A 17,767-nucleotide genomic window follows, 5' to 3' on the forward strand; every position below is an offset into this window, starting at 1 on the left:
TGAGTTGGATGGTCTCTTAACCTCCCCGCCCGTGTGCCGCTGCAGGGTCTGCTGGCTCTGGAGGGCGAGCTGACGCCCATCCTGGTGCAGATGGTGAAGAGTGCCAACATGAACGGCCTGCTGGACAGCGACAGCGACTCCCTCAGCAGCTGCCAGCAGAAGGTCAAGGCGCGCCTCCACGACATCCTGCAGAGGGACCGCGACTTCTCCGCCGAGGACTACGAGAAGGTCTGGAGACGCTCTGTGTGCTCCTCAATCTCAGGGTCCCCGTGGACCAGCACTGGTCCCCTGGGGTGATTCGTTGATATGGATTGTGTCTGTTTTAATGTAAATCGTAGGGGTGTAACAATGCATCGATCCTAAGGTCGAATCGAATCGTGGGACAAATTAATATTGAATCGTTTCCTGAAGAATCGTAATCAAATCGAATCGTTGTGTGGTCAAATATTTACACCCCTATTATTGACCTATAGTCCATTCGTGCTGAGTGAATCAGTTCCCCCAGCGACATTTGCGTATTAAATATTTTTGGGGGAATGAACTGATCGAAAATTAATCAAATCGAATCGAATCGTGGTCAAATGAAGAGATTTCATGATGCATTGAATCGTTGCCCGAATAATCGTAATCTAATCGAATCGTTACACCCCTAGTAAATCGGGTTAATGGGTTTAGCAGGACAGCGGAGTTCTTAAGATCTTTGCTTAGAAAATGTTGACTCTTTTACTAAATGTATTGTCCTCTTAAATTAATAAACTCCTTAAAAAAGAATCCAACAAGCAACTCAAAATGAGAGTGAATACCAACAGAAGTATATTGCAGGGGATTTTGGCATATTTATTTGAGCCACTGCCCACGCGGTTAGCTGTGTTGCTCATTCCACGAAGGCATGCTCCTTATAAGTTGTACCTCGTCGTAAAGGTGACTAATCGGGCTTTCCAACGACATATAATATATAACCAATTGGTATTATTAAAGCGAAGGTGTACTGTAATTGACCGAAATAACGTTTCCAAACTTTTTTTGAGGAGTTTATATGGAATTCTGAAGCTCTTCAATTCTTCTCCAATGCAGATCGTTTGATTGTTTATCTAATATACCGTTGGTTAATATCATCTTGCTCCCACTGAACATGTCTCCCTCTGAACACGTCTCCCTCTGTCTGACCTCTGACCTCCAGCTCGCTCCCACCAACGGCACGTCTTTGGTGAAGTCCATGCAGATGATCAAGAACCCTGTGAAGACGTGCGACAAGGTGTACAGCCTCATCCAGCAGCTCACCCACCAGATCCGCCACAAGATGGAGCTTCACAAGGCAGATGGTGCGTAGTGTGGCTTTAACACAACAGCCACTGTGAGCGGGGTCGACGCCACACGCAATCCAAGAACCAAAAGGCCAATGTTTCCATTTAACAAAGGAATTTATTAAGAAAGAATTTGGCACCACTTGCTTTATAAAACAATTAAAGTAAACAATGATTTGAATCCATATTTGTGGTAGACAAAGCTCCCCCAGTCTCCCACCCAGGTATTTCCTATTCATTTCAGCCTTTCCCAGGTGAAAGCAGCCCCCCTAATTGAAGGATCCTACCTGGCTGCATCTATACTTCCCGCAAGCAAGTTGTCCTTTTGCGCGATCTGATTGGCCACTGACGTTTCTGGTCATGTGACATGTGCGCCCAATCGTGTGACGGCAAGTTCTTTGGACGGTTAAGCTTAGGCGCTCTTTCGAAGTTGGTTAAGGTTAGAGTTTGTCTTAGAGCATGGCGATAGAACGCCAGCCCTGATTCCAAACTCTAACCTTAACCAACTGCGAAAGAGTCGCCTAAGCTTAACCAGTGATAAACTAGGCGTTAGGTAGTTTGCTGCTGGTCGAGGCGGAAATGGGCTAAGACACTGCTCGTCATGCGATTGGCGCACATGTCACATGACCAGAAACGTCAGTGGCCAATCAGAGCAACGCGGAAGGACAAGAAGCCTTCCGTCAGACATTGAGCACCCCCACAGCCCAAGTGGAATGAAAAAAATAATAATGTAAAAAAAATTATACTTTTTTTTTTTCACATTCTTTTTTTTTCATAGTCTACTAATAGTCGACTATCGGCTAATTTCGGCCAATCATAGTCGACTATCCAAATCCTTAGTCGGGGACAGCCCTAGTAGGTAGTAATATAGACATATTGACATAGTAGGTAGTGGCTGTCCCCGACTAAGGATTTGGATGGTCGACTATGATTGGCCAAAATGTGCCATTAGTCGACTATTGGTCGACTTAAAAAAATATATATTTATATATATATATATATATATATATATATATATATATATATATATATATATATATATATATAATATTTTATTATTATTATTATTATTATTATTTATTTTTTTATCATTCCATTTGGGCTGTGGGGGGTGCTTAACCCTTTTCTCGCCAATGACGTGTTACCACGTCATTCCTCACCATGCGTAATCTGCCAATGATGTTTTACAGCGTCTTTGAGATCAATATTTCAAATTTCTGTCATGGTATTCACATTTCACCGACGGAGTCTTGACTGGTGCTGTAGATCTCCGATCAACTCTCCAACGCTTCAATACCGCCACCTGGTGGCCGATCGGCGAGTTGCAACCGGATGTCGATAATTGTGACGCCGGTGTGTCTCCCTATTCCGTCCGGCCACTCGCTATCGCTCGCGGGACTCTATCCAGACACCGTGCATATCGATCCGTTGCCATAACTCAATAAACAACATGATTGGACGTATATTAGTATTATACAAACCGGAACTCGATCATCTAGATCAACATCCCATAATATCAATCTTTTTGCTCCACTCTCATCACCCAACGGTAAGAGGAGACTGGGGTGAGTTTCAGCGTTTTTGATTATTATTGACCATACAAACTGCTCTGATCTATATATCACCCATACTACATGAATCATTTAACGTCGGTCATTGCATTATAAACGACCCCCCCCACCCTCCGGTCACCAGCAGATGACCAGTCATGACGTTTAGGATCATGTACATGTGACATTTTTAATATAGCATGGATCGGTATCAAACTGCATTTGATCATCTAATATATGCATTTATGGCTATATCTCACGTTCTATGAAATACAGCAGAAAACGATAAAAACATATTTATACTCTGGACGGTATTTTAGTATGAATGTGTGAATGAAAAAGTAAAACGTTCCTACATCCTGACCGATAGATAATTGATGTTGAATGGGCCATAGTAATGTCAATTTAGCAATACAATTTAAAAAGTTATAGCCCTGCAAAGAAGGTGAACATCTCCATAGACAAATAGTGCTGGCAGAGAGGCTACAAGGATGAGAATAAGCTCCGGCAGATAAAGGGTTAATGTCTGAAGGAGTCGACTGAAGGCTTCTTGTCCTCTGCAAAAGCATGCAATTGGTCCACTGATGGATACATCTTGATATTTGTCATCTAGTGTGTTCATTAGATGGGTGAAATCCTCTTTCAGTGCCTCTGTGCCTGTTTTCGTAGGCAGTTAGCCTCTGGTATGCGTGCCATTAGTGTTAGCCACGCTTCTAGGCCTCTTTTCTTTTGGAAAGAATGATAAAAAAAATAAAATAAAAGTATAATTTCTTTTATATATATATATATATATATATATATATATATTCGACTAAGAGGTTGGCCAGTCGACTACGGCTCCTTTCGACCGATGAATCGACTAATCGACTAATAGGGGTCAGCCCTAGTAGGTAGTAATATAAACATTAGCATACTAGGTAGTAATATAGACATATTAGCATAGTAGGTAGTAATATAGACATGATCATAGTAGGTAGTAATATAGGCAAGGTAGATTACTTAGTAGCAAAGTGCATGATAGTAGAGCGGCTGGGTAGCGCAGTGGACTAATCACTCGCCTACCACCACAGAGACTGGGATCTAATCCAGCTGTCAGCGGTACCTCCGGCTTGGTCAGTCGTCCCCACTAACACAATTGTCAGTGTTAGCGGGTGGGAAGCCGGTGGGGTTTGTGTCCTGGTCGTTGTAAACTGCGACTCCTACTGGTCGGTCGGGGTGCCTGTTCAGCAGGGAGGGGATCTGGGGGGAAATAGCATGAACCTCCGCACGCGTTACGTTCTCCCAGTGAAACTCCTCGCTGTCAGGTGAAAAGAAGCGGCTGGCGACTCCACATGTATCGGAGGAGGCATGTGGTAGTTCTACACCCTCCCCAGGCCGACAGTGGGGCAATGCGCGCAGCGACCAGGAAGGGAATTGGCATAACGACTAAATTGGGATGGGTGAAAAATACAGAAAGCCCAAAAATAAAAAGATTTAAATGCATGATAGTAAAAGACGGGTAATTTAACCCTTTCACTACCACACTACCAAATGGTTAACCCTTTCAATGAGACAATACAGAATGTTAACCCTTTTACTGCCAAACGACAAAGGGTTAACCCTTTCACTACCACACTACATACGGTTAACCCTTTCACTACCACACTACAGAAGGTTAACCCTTTCGCTACCACACTACAGAAGGTTAACCCTTCCACTACCACACGACTGAAGGTTAACCCTTTACTATCACACTACAGACGGTTAACCTTTCACCACCACACTACAGAAGGTTAACCTGTTAACCCCTAACTGCTCCCTCTGAGGTCAGTGTGTGAGCGGCCGGGTGACTGTGAGGCATAAGTTGTAAAGTGTGTTAAGATGAAAGCAGCTGTTGTATAAATGCAATTCCATTTACTGTTCATTTTTGATCACCTTAGCCATAAATGAGTGAACAGCTGGAGCAGAATTGAAACCTCATTTAGGCTGAAGAGCTCACACACACATTATATCTGCCCACAAAATCACTGTCGGTAGTGTGATAGTAAAGGGTTAACCTTCTGTAGTGTGGCAGTGAAAGGGTTAAAAATGGGCGACATTCCCTCCCCGAGGTGACCTAATGAAATGCACAAACTAGGGATGCTCGATATTGGCTTTTTTACCTATACCGATATTGTCCAACTCTTAATTTCCGATACCGATATATGCAGGGTCCCCCCCCCCCAAAAACGGAATAATTTCAGGTAATTAACATTACATATCTCTTGTTGTGGAATTAACACAACATTATGCATACTTTTGACAATAAATTAAATCACAATTTGTTCTTACTTGCTTGCCTGGGTAAATAAAGGTTATAGATATGTAAAAAGAAAAAAAGAAAAAAATTTAAACCGATACCGATATTTTCCGATATCACATTTTAATGCCAATATCGGCCGATAATATCGGACATCCCTAGCACAAACGTTAACCGGTGGTTCCCCATTGTCATGGTTTCCGCCCCAGACATCCAGCTGCACCACAGCGAGACGCTGGACCTGATGCTGCGGCGCTGGTCCAAGCTGGAGAAGGACTTCAAGATGAAGAACGGCCGCTACAACATCAGCAAGATCCCCGACATCTACGACTGCATCAAGTACGACGTGCAGCACAACGGCTCGCTGAAGCTGGACAACACCATGGAGATCCACCGGCTGTCCAAGGCCCTGGCCGACATCGTCATCCCCCAGGTGGGTCCCCAAGAGTCGGGCTTTGTGAAGGGTCCCGTTATTCTAACATTTACATTTAGTCATTTAGCGGAACGTAGACCAATCTCAGTCACTCTTATTGTCTGGGACCAAATGCGGTCACGCCCTATTCCCAGTAAAAAGTGGGAATCTCTAGAATGTGTTTTGGGCGACGGTGTTTACGGAAGTGCGAGGGTAGCCTCTCAAGTTGACGATACACAACACTTTCTATTGTCAGTAGATGGCAGCATTGGTTTAAAATTAAAAGGTGAACATGTTGAAAACTACAACATGAATACATTTCCCAAGACCTTTAGCACAGGTCACAGGTCACTGGGACGCGTCTATTCTTTGACGCGATCTGAACAGCGGTAAACTATTAATGCGACCTCAGTACAGTGACCGCGAATGGTAAACTAATTATCTTAACAAAAGTGCATCATTAGCATTATGTTTGTTGTCTAAAGGGAAACAAAATGGTACAATTTAAGATTTTAAATGTTATCCGCATATAAAGGACAAATAAAACCGTTAATTTGTAAGAAACCTCAATGTAAACGGCGCAGGGTAAGTAATATTCGCTATTGTTATGTAAATGTGATAGAATCCTATAAAAATGTGGACGCATTTGGTCACTGTGACGTTAGCGGAACGCTTTTATAAGATAAGATATTCCTTTATTGATCCCCTTGGGGAAATTCAGGCATCATAGCAGCATGGGGGGGGGGTACAGGTAGTAGAAGACATGGTGCAGGTGACATAATTATAGTACAGTGGAGAAGTAAAAATAAAATGGAATAAAAAATCTGTGTAAACAATATAACAAATCAATATAAAATGTGCATATTGGCAACAAGGTGCGAGATGAGGGTATGTATGCCCTCTCAGTTATATTTGCCCTACAATAAATAGTTACAATATATAATCTAATAATACAATAATCTAAATCTAATAGCTAAATGCTAAATTGATCCAAAAAGCGATTTACAAGTTCTGTACAACAAGTCAGCAGGAAGGGTACAACTCTAACAATGTTCATCAAACAGTGTTGACACTTGGGCGCTGCAGTGTTGAGTGCAGAGCAGTAGAGACATATTAGTATAGTAGGTAGTAGTATAGACAGGGGAGATTAATTATAATTTTTATTTTTTGCATTCGACTAAGAGGTTGGCAGTCGACTACGGCTCCTTTAGATCGATTAGTCGACTATTGGACTAGTCGAGGTCAGCCCTACTGTGTACAGATGATCAGGGAGACATTAGGTGAGGTCGGCATGCCCTCTGTGTTCTCTCTCTTTGACGCTTCCAGCCCAAACACAGCTGGAAATGACCTGTTTTTGTAACGTCTCATTCCTGTCTTGAAGAAGGACGTCCCTCGCACTGCCTTTGCTCCGCACCGTCCACGATTAATTGACTTAATTAAGGCTTCAGTCCCTCTGGACCTGCATCAGAGTGTTCCCCCCCCCGACTCAGACCCAGAAGGGCAGAGACCTCGGTTCAGTCAATTAATCGTTAAGTTGCTGAACGAGACCTTTATCCAGGATTTCCTTCTCCAGAGATAATAACACCAACGCTCTCGCGCCTGAGTCTGTTGAACGGTGCCCCGATCTCTTTTGTATTAAAAACCTCTCGATTTCCTTCCTCTAGGAATACGGCATTTCTCAGCCAGAGAAGCTGGACATCGCCCAAGGCTACTGCACCCCTCTCATCCGCAAGATCCGCTCCGACCTCCAGAGGACGCAGGACGATGACACGGTCAACAAGCTGCATCCCTTGTAAGAGCAACACGACAGCCACTCAAACATCCTTGTACTGGATCTTTCATTTTAAACTGCACATGAAATGCTACGTGAAAATGTATTTCATATATGAATACTAGGGGTGTAATGGTACACACAAGCCACGGTTCGGTACGTACCTCGGTTTTGGGGTCACGGTTCGATACAAGTTCGGTACAACAGGAAAACTATATTTATGATTATTATATATTTATAATAATTATTATAATTATTATTATTAAATATAATATTTTTTTATTAAGTTAATACTTAGTTCCCCCTCGGCTTGCCACGGTAGTCAGTCAGTGATAACGGTGTCATTCTGTGTTCAGGAATCTAAAATTAAATTAAATTAATAAATTAATTGCCTACTGCCCCCACCCCCCACCAGTGTATATTTTTTAAGTTTCAGTTTCACTTCTAGAGTAGATTTAACTTCACGTGAACCAGAGAAAGAAGACTCTAGAGAAGAGATGCCATGTTACTCAACAATGGCAGAGGATTTATCAATATTTTGGATTTAAACACAGCAGAAATTCGACTGGAGAGGAGCTCAGAGGGCAAGTCCAAATCAGTAAAAGTATGTTTGCGTTTTTTTTTTTTTTTTTTTTTTTCAGATCAGCTGTGAGGGGAAAGTAGTGCGGAAGAAAGTTGGTGTGTGTGTCTTTCCATTGGTTAACATTATTAGGCGAACAAGAAAACGATGAACATTTTCAGCCTATTCTATATGCTGTGTTACAAACATATTCATTCATGGTTTTGTTTCAGTGACACCTGTAGTAAGGGGAGGGGAGGAGGGGAGAAACAGCCCAGTGCAGAGTGCGCTTTAAAGCCTTGGTTACACTAAAGGAAAACAACAACGTTTCATTTTCGAATTATTTCGTTTGCATGTCCAAGTTAAAAGGCAACGCCGTTTTAGCTGGCATTTTCTTTTTCCTAGCGGCAATGCTCAAAGGGGGTTTTCGTTGTCAAAACTCCCTTGGAACGGTGGCATGTAAACAAAGCAAGCCGGATACAGAGCCGTTAACGCCCATGCGCACTAGACACCGACGCATAGTGATCGAGTGTTCGTTCGGACGTCTGAAGTAGTAGTAGTAGTAGTTTATTGTCACGAATAAAGTACAGGTACATTACAGTGAGATGCTTGGTTCATACACATACAGCTCATTTTATTAATATTCCACAATTATTACAGTTGATAGTAATAATAGCACACACATAAATCCACACCGCATGCCACTCTTATCTCCAAGAGGGCCTTCGACTCCAGCAGCTCTCAGTTCGACCTTGGAGTCGTCCAGGAATTTGTTTTGGCTGACTGACAAGGTAGTAGTAGTAGTAGTTTATTGTCACGAATAAAGTACAGGTACATTACAGTGAGATGCTTGGTTCATACACATACAGCTCATTTTATTAATATTCCACAATTATTACAGTTGATAGTAATAATAGCACACAGATAAATCCACACCGCATGCCACTCTTATCTCCAAGAGGGCCTTCGACTCCAGCAGCTCTCAGTTCGACCTTGGAGTCGTCCAGGAATTTGTTTTGGCTGACTGACTGGCAACATTTCCCCAGTCACGTCGATTTAAATTTGATTTTGAGTAGAGTGAATTATAACTATTGATTTGAGTGGAGTGAGTTTTAACAACTCCGTCCAAATGACTGAATGCATTAGTCCAAGTGTCTTCATCAGTTCATTTTGGTAGGTCCTGTGCGCGGTAAACAGATCCAAAATATTCTTATTGCAATCCCAAAAGCTTCAATAATCCAAATGTCCACGACTTCAATTGGTAGCCCGATTGAAATGTCCCAAGAGGTAGAGAGGGTTAGCCTTATTCTGCTTCCTTGACGAAAATATGCAATCCACTGATTAGATCCATTTCGAGTTGATTTGAGTATAGTCCGACAACTGGCACGAAGCACAGAGCACAGCAGCGTCAGGCTTCATGGAGGCAGTAGAGGTGGCGGTAGGAACGGCCTTGAGGAGCCTGGGGAGAGGAGAAGGCTGGGCGAAGTTCACATGCACACACGCGCGCTAGGGATGGGAATCGAGTATCGGAATCGATTGGGAATGGTTCCTAATAGTCCGATTCCTGGAATCGCATGCCTCCGTGACTATCGATTCCTCTTATCGATGCCATGTTTTTCCGACAGTTGCGCATTTAAAAACAATAACGTTAGCGCCACGCATGCAGCCATAGCAGACTATTTGATTCCTTGACTAGGAAAACCTAAAGGGCTCAATATTGCGACGGTTTTGTGTGTGCAGTGAAAACTGAAAGTGCTTTGCATTCTAGTCATTCATTTACATGGTAAAGTAACGTTAGCCGCTAGCTAGCTAAATAGCCATGCTCATTGCAGAGAGAGACAGAGAGAGAACACTGAGCTGGCCTTTATTTATACAGGTAGGTTATTGCTAACAAATTCTCTTTTGCAATAACGACCTGTTGAATGCAACTACAGTTCAATAGATTAAATTAGTTCTCAAATACATTATTTTATTTAAGTGTATAGTTAATTTATTTTTTACAGTTTTTGTATTTTTCTGACATGGGAGCTCAACAATAAATGATAAATGACAATAAAAAATGTCAAGTTGCATGTTGTTATTCTAACCAGCTTAGTTCTGTTGCATTTCCAATTTATTTACTTAAATTATAAATGTATCAGGAATCGATAAGAGAATCGATAAATATCGGATAGATAAGCAGAATCGATAATGGAATCGTATCGATAAAATCTTATCAATTCCCAGCCCTAACGTGCGCTGTGCTCTCTCATCTGTCTGAACGAGGAGCGGGGCTCTGCTGTGCTTTTACACACACTGCGATGCGCGAGGACAAACGAGGCGCACACACATGCACACACGCGCGCTCTGTGCTCTCTCTCTCTCTCTCTGTCTGGCTTGTGCACGCGACAAATACCTCCCGCGCATACAGGAGACAAACAACGTCTAACCTGACTGCCATAACGCAACGTGACGTCGCAGGACAAATACACATGCCTTTACACCGCTAATAAATACACATGAGATTTTGAATTGTATCACAAAAAGGTCCATTGTACGTTCCTCAATACTGCTATAGGCAGTATTTTAATTGACGTCCAGTGATGCAGTGAAAAGAGATCATGTAAACGGCTTCATGCTAAATGTAATTTTTTTGTTGTTATTTTTGTTGTTGTTACAGCTATTATTAAAATGATGTAGGTGAAAAGATAGAGGTAAGGATTGTAATTATATAAGGGATTGCTATTTATTCATCTACTTCATTTCATTGAGCTGTAATTAACATAAGGTTTCAGTGTCCTCTGATGACGTCAGCCGTGGCCATATTTACTCAATAACCCTCAAACTAATTGAATGTGTGTAAAACAGTTTAGAGCCCTGGGACATGTGTGAGTTGTGCCCCCTTTAACACATTGGGGACGAAGCACGGATATCTCCATGTTTCGATTCCACCCGTTGTGGACAGAAGGACGGATATATCCGTGGCAAGTTGTTTTGGCTTTTATTCCATTTTAACACATTAACTGCCACAGAGTTTGCCCGTCTCATACCATTCTCTGCCACCACTCTAAGCCTATGGAGATGTTTACCTTCTTTGCAGGGCTATAACTTTTTAAATTGTATTGCTAAATTGACATTACTATGGCCCATTCAACATCGATTATCTATCGTTTAGGATGTAGGAACGTTATACTTTTTCATTCATAGATTCATACGAAAATACCGGCTAGAATATAAATATGTTTTTTTTTTTTTGATCAAATTTTTTTTATTATTAATTACATGAAACAGGACAACACAATAACCACAGTAACAAAAAACATAACTTCACAGGAGAATAACAACAATAATACAGAATAATAAATTATAAGACAAAAAGAAAAAGAAACAGCGTCCAACCTATCAAATATAGGTGGCTACTTCAATAACAAAAAGGGGTCTTCAAGACATGGCAACCTTTCCCCACCTTTACAAAGTGGAGTGACTTAAAAGATTGTTTATGAGAGTGTTGTCGCAGATTTACTGTAGATAGCCTAGGTCCCTTACACATGTTCAAGACTGCCAAACTCGCAGACGGTAAAGTGTAAGAAGAAAGAAATTCCTCTTCCAAGTTGGTTGACAGGTCAATCAGTCTGCCAATATTAGTCCCTTGGGGAGATGGCATGTGAATTGACATATAGCGCAGAATAGCTAAATACCAACCCCCCCTAAAATCCCCCCAGCCAAAGTTAAGAAGGACAAGACAAAAACCAAGACAGACAAGACATTTCCTCCTCCCCCTCCCCAGAGACCGCCGGACCCCCCCGATCAAGCGCCCCAACCCCGCTCAGCCGCACACGGCGGTCTTTACCTTCTCAGCTGCTGCGAACCACAGGTCAATGCCAGCCTGCCCTACCCCAATCACCCGAGCCGTGGATATCTCAAGATAAATCACATCCAATAGAGTTAGGGACCAGTTGATCATTGTCAGCTTCTCAGGCTCCTTCCATCTCATTGCTATAAGCTTCTTCGCTGCTGTGACGCCCGCCAGGACAACCCTTTTCAGTTGTACGGATGCGGGTAGTGTCGTTATATCGTTCAGGAGTAGCGTAACAGCTGTGAATGGGATAGTTAAGCCACACAGATCTGAAAGTTTGTCCGTTATTGACCTCCAGAAACGGGCCACTGGTGGGCAATCCCAATACATATGCATATAAGTGCCAGTGGCCTTTTGAGAGCACAAAGTGCACCGAGAGTCGGTTATCAGTCCCATAGCAAATAGCTTCCTAGGTGTAAGATAGGTCCTATGAATATAATTAAAATTAATTTGCTGGTGATTGGGGTTGCGGGAAGATAATGCCACATTTGCCCAAACATCATCCCAGTCAAACTCGGGGTCCAACTCCGGGATATCCACACGCCAGATTGTATCCAATGATAAATTTTTATACGTGGATTGAATTAAGAGCGTATAAAAGTCTGAGACAAACCCTCTGGATGTCGTTCTGTCCACTATGAGCCTGAGGAAGGGGTGTGGTTGCAAAGCTTGAGCCCACGGTACGCCATGCGCCCTCAGTGCTGACCTTAGTTGAAGGTAAAGAAAGAAGGACTCGCCGGGAAGATCATAAAATTCTCTTAAGTCCTGAAACGCACGGAGGCCGTTCTTATCATAAATATCCTCCAGAGTATGCACTCCCCTCCTTTGCCATTGAGGAATATTAACCGGCTTGTGTCCAACAAGTAATTGCTGGTTATTAAAAATTGGAGAGTCCAGGTGCCAAGGGCATTTAACCCCACACGACCTCTGTACATTACGCCACGTTTGGATCACGTGAGTAATGATCGGTCCATACCTCAGCCGGCATTTCGCAATAGAGACAGTGGAGTACACTACATCCTGCAATCTTAGCGGAGACACCGCCGCCGCTTCTAAGGAGCGCCACGATACAGCCTCTACAGGGTCTAGCCAGCACATCAGAGGTCTCAGTGAAAAGGACCAGAAATAAAGTTTAAAATCAGGGATTGCGAGGCCCCCATCTTGTTTCCTACGTTGAGTAGTAGCCCTTTTGATTCTCGGGCGTTTGTTATTCCAGACAAACTTAGATACCATCGATTGTACCTTGCGCCAGTGGTCTATTGGAGGGGGCAGGGGGAGCATTGAGCTAATAAAATTTATCCTAGGCAGGATGTTCATTTTGATTATGGAAGCCCGGGCTTGTAAGGAGTTAGGAAGGGACGACCACCTGTCTAGATCCTGGCGTATTTTATCATAAGTACCCGTGAAGTTGTACTTAGTAGTTTGGTTCAGCGTGGGGAATATCTCTATGCCCAGGTATTTAAAATGTTCTACTATGGGGATATCAGCTGGTAGTCGTACCGCCTTGGCCAGTTCATTAAGAGGTAGGCAGGCTGATTTGTTCCAGTTAATCTTAAAACCTGACAATTTACCAAAGTCGTCGATTATCCTCAATAATTTTGTGGCCGACCGGGAGGGGTCGTCCATGAAAATCAGCAGGTCATCCGCATAGAGAGCAATTTTGTGTGGAGTATTGTTGACCATTATGGGGACGATGTCCTCCGATTGCCTAATAAATTGGGCCAAAGGTTCGAGGGAAAGCGCGAACAGTCCCGGGCTCAGAGGGCAACCCTGTCTAGAAGATCTGGAGACTGGAAAGAGTGTGGAACAGTTTTTGCCTGTCAGTATCATCGCAGACGGCGAGGCATACAGGACTTTAATCATATGAATAAAACTCTTTCCAAGACCCATGACCTCAAGTACCTTCCACAGGTATGACCACTCAAGTCTGTCAAACGCCTTCATGGCATCCAAAGACAGAACTGTGGATGGAGTTGTATTGTCTTTACTGTTATCGATTACATGCAACAGCCTCCTAAGATTATCTGCAGCCAGACGCCCCGGGATAAAACCAGTTTGATCGCAGTGTACCAATACAGACATAAATCTCTGCAGGCGACGGGCCAGCACCTTGGCAAACACCTTTAAATCGGCCCCGAGAAGACTCAAGGGTCTATAGCTACCACAATCATTGGGATCTTTGTCCTTTTTGAGAAGTAAAGAAATCAACGCCATATTGACATCTCTTGAGAACTCCCCTTGTTCGATAGCGTAATTGATCATATCGAGCATCAATGGACCCAGTTGGTCCCAGAAAGCTAAATACACTTCGGGTGGAATACCATCCCAGCCTGGCGCCTTACCCCTCTGCATTTCAACAATAGTCTCCCTCAATTCTACGAGAGTAATCGGTCTCCCCAGTTCCTTGGCCTCTTCCTCAGAAATGTGGGGTATCTCAAGCCCGCCAATGAACGATTCAAATCTAGAGTCATCCAGATTACCCTCTGAGCTATATAACTGTGAGTAAAACTCTTTAAAAGTGTCATTGATCTTTTTCGAATCAGTAGTGACTGCACCCTGGCTCGTCCTAATCGAGGGGATATCTGAGAAATGATCATTTGAGCGTATTTTCATTGCCAATAGATGGCTAGGTCTGGAGCCGTGAAAATAGTAATTTTGTCTTGTCCTATGTATTAAGAACTCAGACTGTTGTTTAAGTATGGAGTTTATTTCTTTTTTGACTATCTTACGTTGTGTGTTTAGTCGTTCATTATAGTCAGTTTGCAAGGATGCGTATAGGTCCGCATATAATGATTCCAGTCCTTCTAGCTTTTTTGACCGGGATTTTCGCAAATTGGAGGCAAATAGTGTGACATGACCCCTGATGAATCCTTTCAATGCGTTCCACAGGACCCTAGGGTCTTCTACCGTGCCAACGTTGATCTGCAAAAATTCAGCTAGTTTACTCCTGAACTCAGAACAGAAGTCATCGTTCTTTAGCAAGGTCGAATTAAAACGCCATCTGGGGGCTCTTGCGGAGAGCCTGCCAAAGGTTGCCGTAAGGAAAATCCCCTTGTGGTCTGAGAGAGCCAAGGGAACCAATGAGACATCGAAACTATCAAACATATTAGGGGACGCGAATGCATAGTCAATTCGAGAGAAGCTTTTGTGTCTGGCTGACAGGTGAGAGTAATCTCTGAGGGTGGGGTTGCATAAGCGCCAGAGGTCTGTGAGCCCCGTGTCTTTGGCCCACATCCTGAGGGCCTCAGAGGCCCGTTTCTGGTCGCTCGTTTCAGAGGTCCCGGACCTATCCATCTCCGCATCCCAGCACGCATTAAAATCGCCACCCACAATGAGAGCGTATCCATTAAGTTCCAACATATTCTTCGTGATTGTATTATAGAACGCTGAATCAAATGTGTTAGGAGCATACAATGCTATTATAGCCATCTTCCTATGCAAGAATTCAACTTTTGCTATAGTAATCCTTCCCTCCGTGTCCGACCATACATCCAAGATTTTGATATCAAGGTTACGTCTTGTAACTATGACTACTCCTTTCGTCTTATCATCGGCTGAGGATGAGGAGATAACGTGATATTGCCGATTTGCCAGTCTTGACACGTCACCTACCATTAAATGCGTCTCACTAAGGAGAGCAAGGTCAATATTTCTCCTCTTCAATAGCCAAAGGACACTGGCACGCTTGTGTGGGGCGTTAAGCCCTCCTGCGTTCCAAATTAAAATATTCAATTTAGCCATGGTCGAGCTTGTATAAGTGCGTAGAGAACATACCCGTGCAGCCAGGCTGAGTACAGAGGTGCCGATCCCGGCGGGCCCGGACGGTCAATCCCAGGAGTTCAGAGGAGGAACACTTACACATATATAAGACAACAGTACATAGAACACATAAAAATACCACCCCAGCTACAGCCCCCCCTCCTTCTACTCTAAACCCTAACCCACCCGTCCTACTATAAGTTCCTCTATACCCACTCTCCAATCCCCACCCTATGCCCCATCCACTGAGGATGGTCATCTTCCTATCACTTCCCACTAGAGACATGGATCAATAAGACGCTTCCCACTCCCACCCCCCTCTAGATAAACCCCTAAGTAAACCCCCACTAGTCCAATAAACACAAATATTATAAAATAAAATTCAATAAAGATATCGGTCGAAAACCACCTGAGCCCTGGCCCCAACATGAGACAACCATAATGGTAAAAATAGCCATTATTAAATAATAACTCTGCATCAACCTGCAGCCCTCTATTTCCGAATCTGCGCTTCAACATCACATTGTTATAGCCCAAAAAGGTATAGGAAAATTCAATACAAAATTAAATTAAAGCATCCCAGCCGATAGTCTAAGGCAGGTTCGGGTCACAGGTTAATTGTGCAAAATTGTGTGAACAGTGTCAATTAAACAATGACCAAAAAAAAGGAGGAAGGGAAAAAAAAAGGTTATGGTCAAAGTGCACCCCTTTAGCCGTCCCTCTGATCAGGCACAACGGCTGAATGACCTAACCTATGTAAGAATAGAATTAAACACAATCATTCATTAATTAATCAATCCGGGGATGGTAATAGGCAACACCTGACACCACCTGTCATCATACATTGTTTCAATAAAGATATCGGTCGGAGCAGTTAGTCCAAGGTAGGATCGAATCACAGTTAAATTGCTCATTCAAATGCCCTTAAAACAGCGACACTAATTATTATATAATTACTCAGCATCAACCCTGTAACCAACTACCTTGGAGTCTGCATATTAATGTCGCAACGTTATAGCATAAGTGGATCACGGAAAATTCAAAACACATTTAAGGATTAGCAGTTAGTCCAAGGTAGGATCGGATCACAGTTAAATTGCTCATTCAAATGCCATTAAAACAGCGACGATAATTATTATATAATCACTCAGCATCAACCTGTAACCATCTACCTTGGAGTCTGCATATTAATGTATCAACTTTATAGCATAAGTGCCTCACGGAAAATTCAAAACAAAATTAAGGCGAGTCAGCAGTTAGTCCAAGGTAGAACCGGATCACATTTAAATCGCGCATATAGATGACATCGACAATAGGAAAGAAAAAAGAAAGGAAGAGAGGGTAATGGCTAGAGTGCAAGCCATATAACCATATAGCCATGAAGTGCAAGCCATACCCGACCCAACCTGTTATCAAATATTGTATATGCATATTCAACCGACCTTGGCATCTACTTTGGATCACCAAAGCTCAAAACAACCTGGATATAAAAATAAAAAGCATACCAGAAGTTAGTTAGGGACTCGGTCACTCTTGAACTGTGCAAACCAATGTCCCTTTGAGCAGCAACAGCAACCAAAATACGTAACCATTAACGAATGTCTCAGCGCAGACCATAGTCGAAGCCCGCTGGCTAGCCCGAGGCTAGCGCGTAAGCTAGTGACAAATCCGGATAGCACGTTAGCCTACTATGTACATTGTTCAGCTAGCTCGTTAGCTTCCAAAGAGGCGATACACAAGTACGACCATGAGGTCAGCTTTAGCAAGTAACAGAAGTCATTGGGAAGCCCCGCTAGTTGGATGGGCAGAGGACAGTTAGCATGTCTGGGCATGACAGCAAGTGTTTGTGAATAGTCGACCTAATCAATGTATATAGGCCCAAACCGCCAAGTCACTCACCCTCCATAGATATCAAGCAACAGACTCGGGTGTCTCCGCGAGATATTCCTTCGCTTTAGCCAACGACCAAAACAAACGCTGACCACCGACCTTCTCCAACACAGATAGTTTCGCGGGAGCGAATAACGTGGGCCTCAGGCCTAGTTTCCATAGCTTAGTCAGGACCACCTTGTACTCGGCTCTCTGAGCTTGAACCTCCGGTGTAAAGTCCTCGAAAATGGCCACTTTGTGATCGCCAATCCTCAGAGTACCCCTTCTGGTACGAGCCGATCGCATGATGATTTCTCTCTGTTGGAGTCTGTTCAGCTTGACTATGATGGGCCTCGGTTCTTTGTTCACGCCGGGAGAAAACCTGCCCGCTCTGTAGGCCGACTCACAGATAGGAGGCGAGGGGAGGACG

The 17,767-nt window shown here is 43.3% G+C and overlaps 1 protein-coding gene across 1 annotated transcript in view; it reads left to right on the forward strand.

Moving 5' to 3' along the window:
• LOC311237737 (inositol hexakisphosphate and diphosphoinositol-pentakisphosphate kinase 2-like) overlaps positions 1-17,767 on the forward strand; it is a 136,815-nt gene that overhangs the window by 73,127 nt on the left and 45,921 nt on the right. The window contains 4 exon segments of the mRNA XM_084325712.1: positions 46-228; positions 1,181-1,322; positions 5,342-5,565; positions 7,209-7,336. Of these exon segments, the coding sequence (XP_084181838.1) occupies positions 46-228; positions 1,181-1,322; positions 5,342-5,565; positions 7,209-7,336 (677 nt within the window).

Source organism: Notolepis coatsorum (assembly GCF_963971535.1).
Source record: "Notolepis coatsorum genome assembly, chromosome: 12".
Classification (NCBI taxonomy): domain Eukaryota; kingdom Metazoa; phylum Chordata; class Actinopteri; order Aulopiformes; family Paralepididae; genus Notolepis; species Notolepis coatsorum.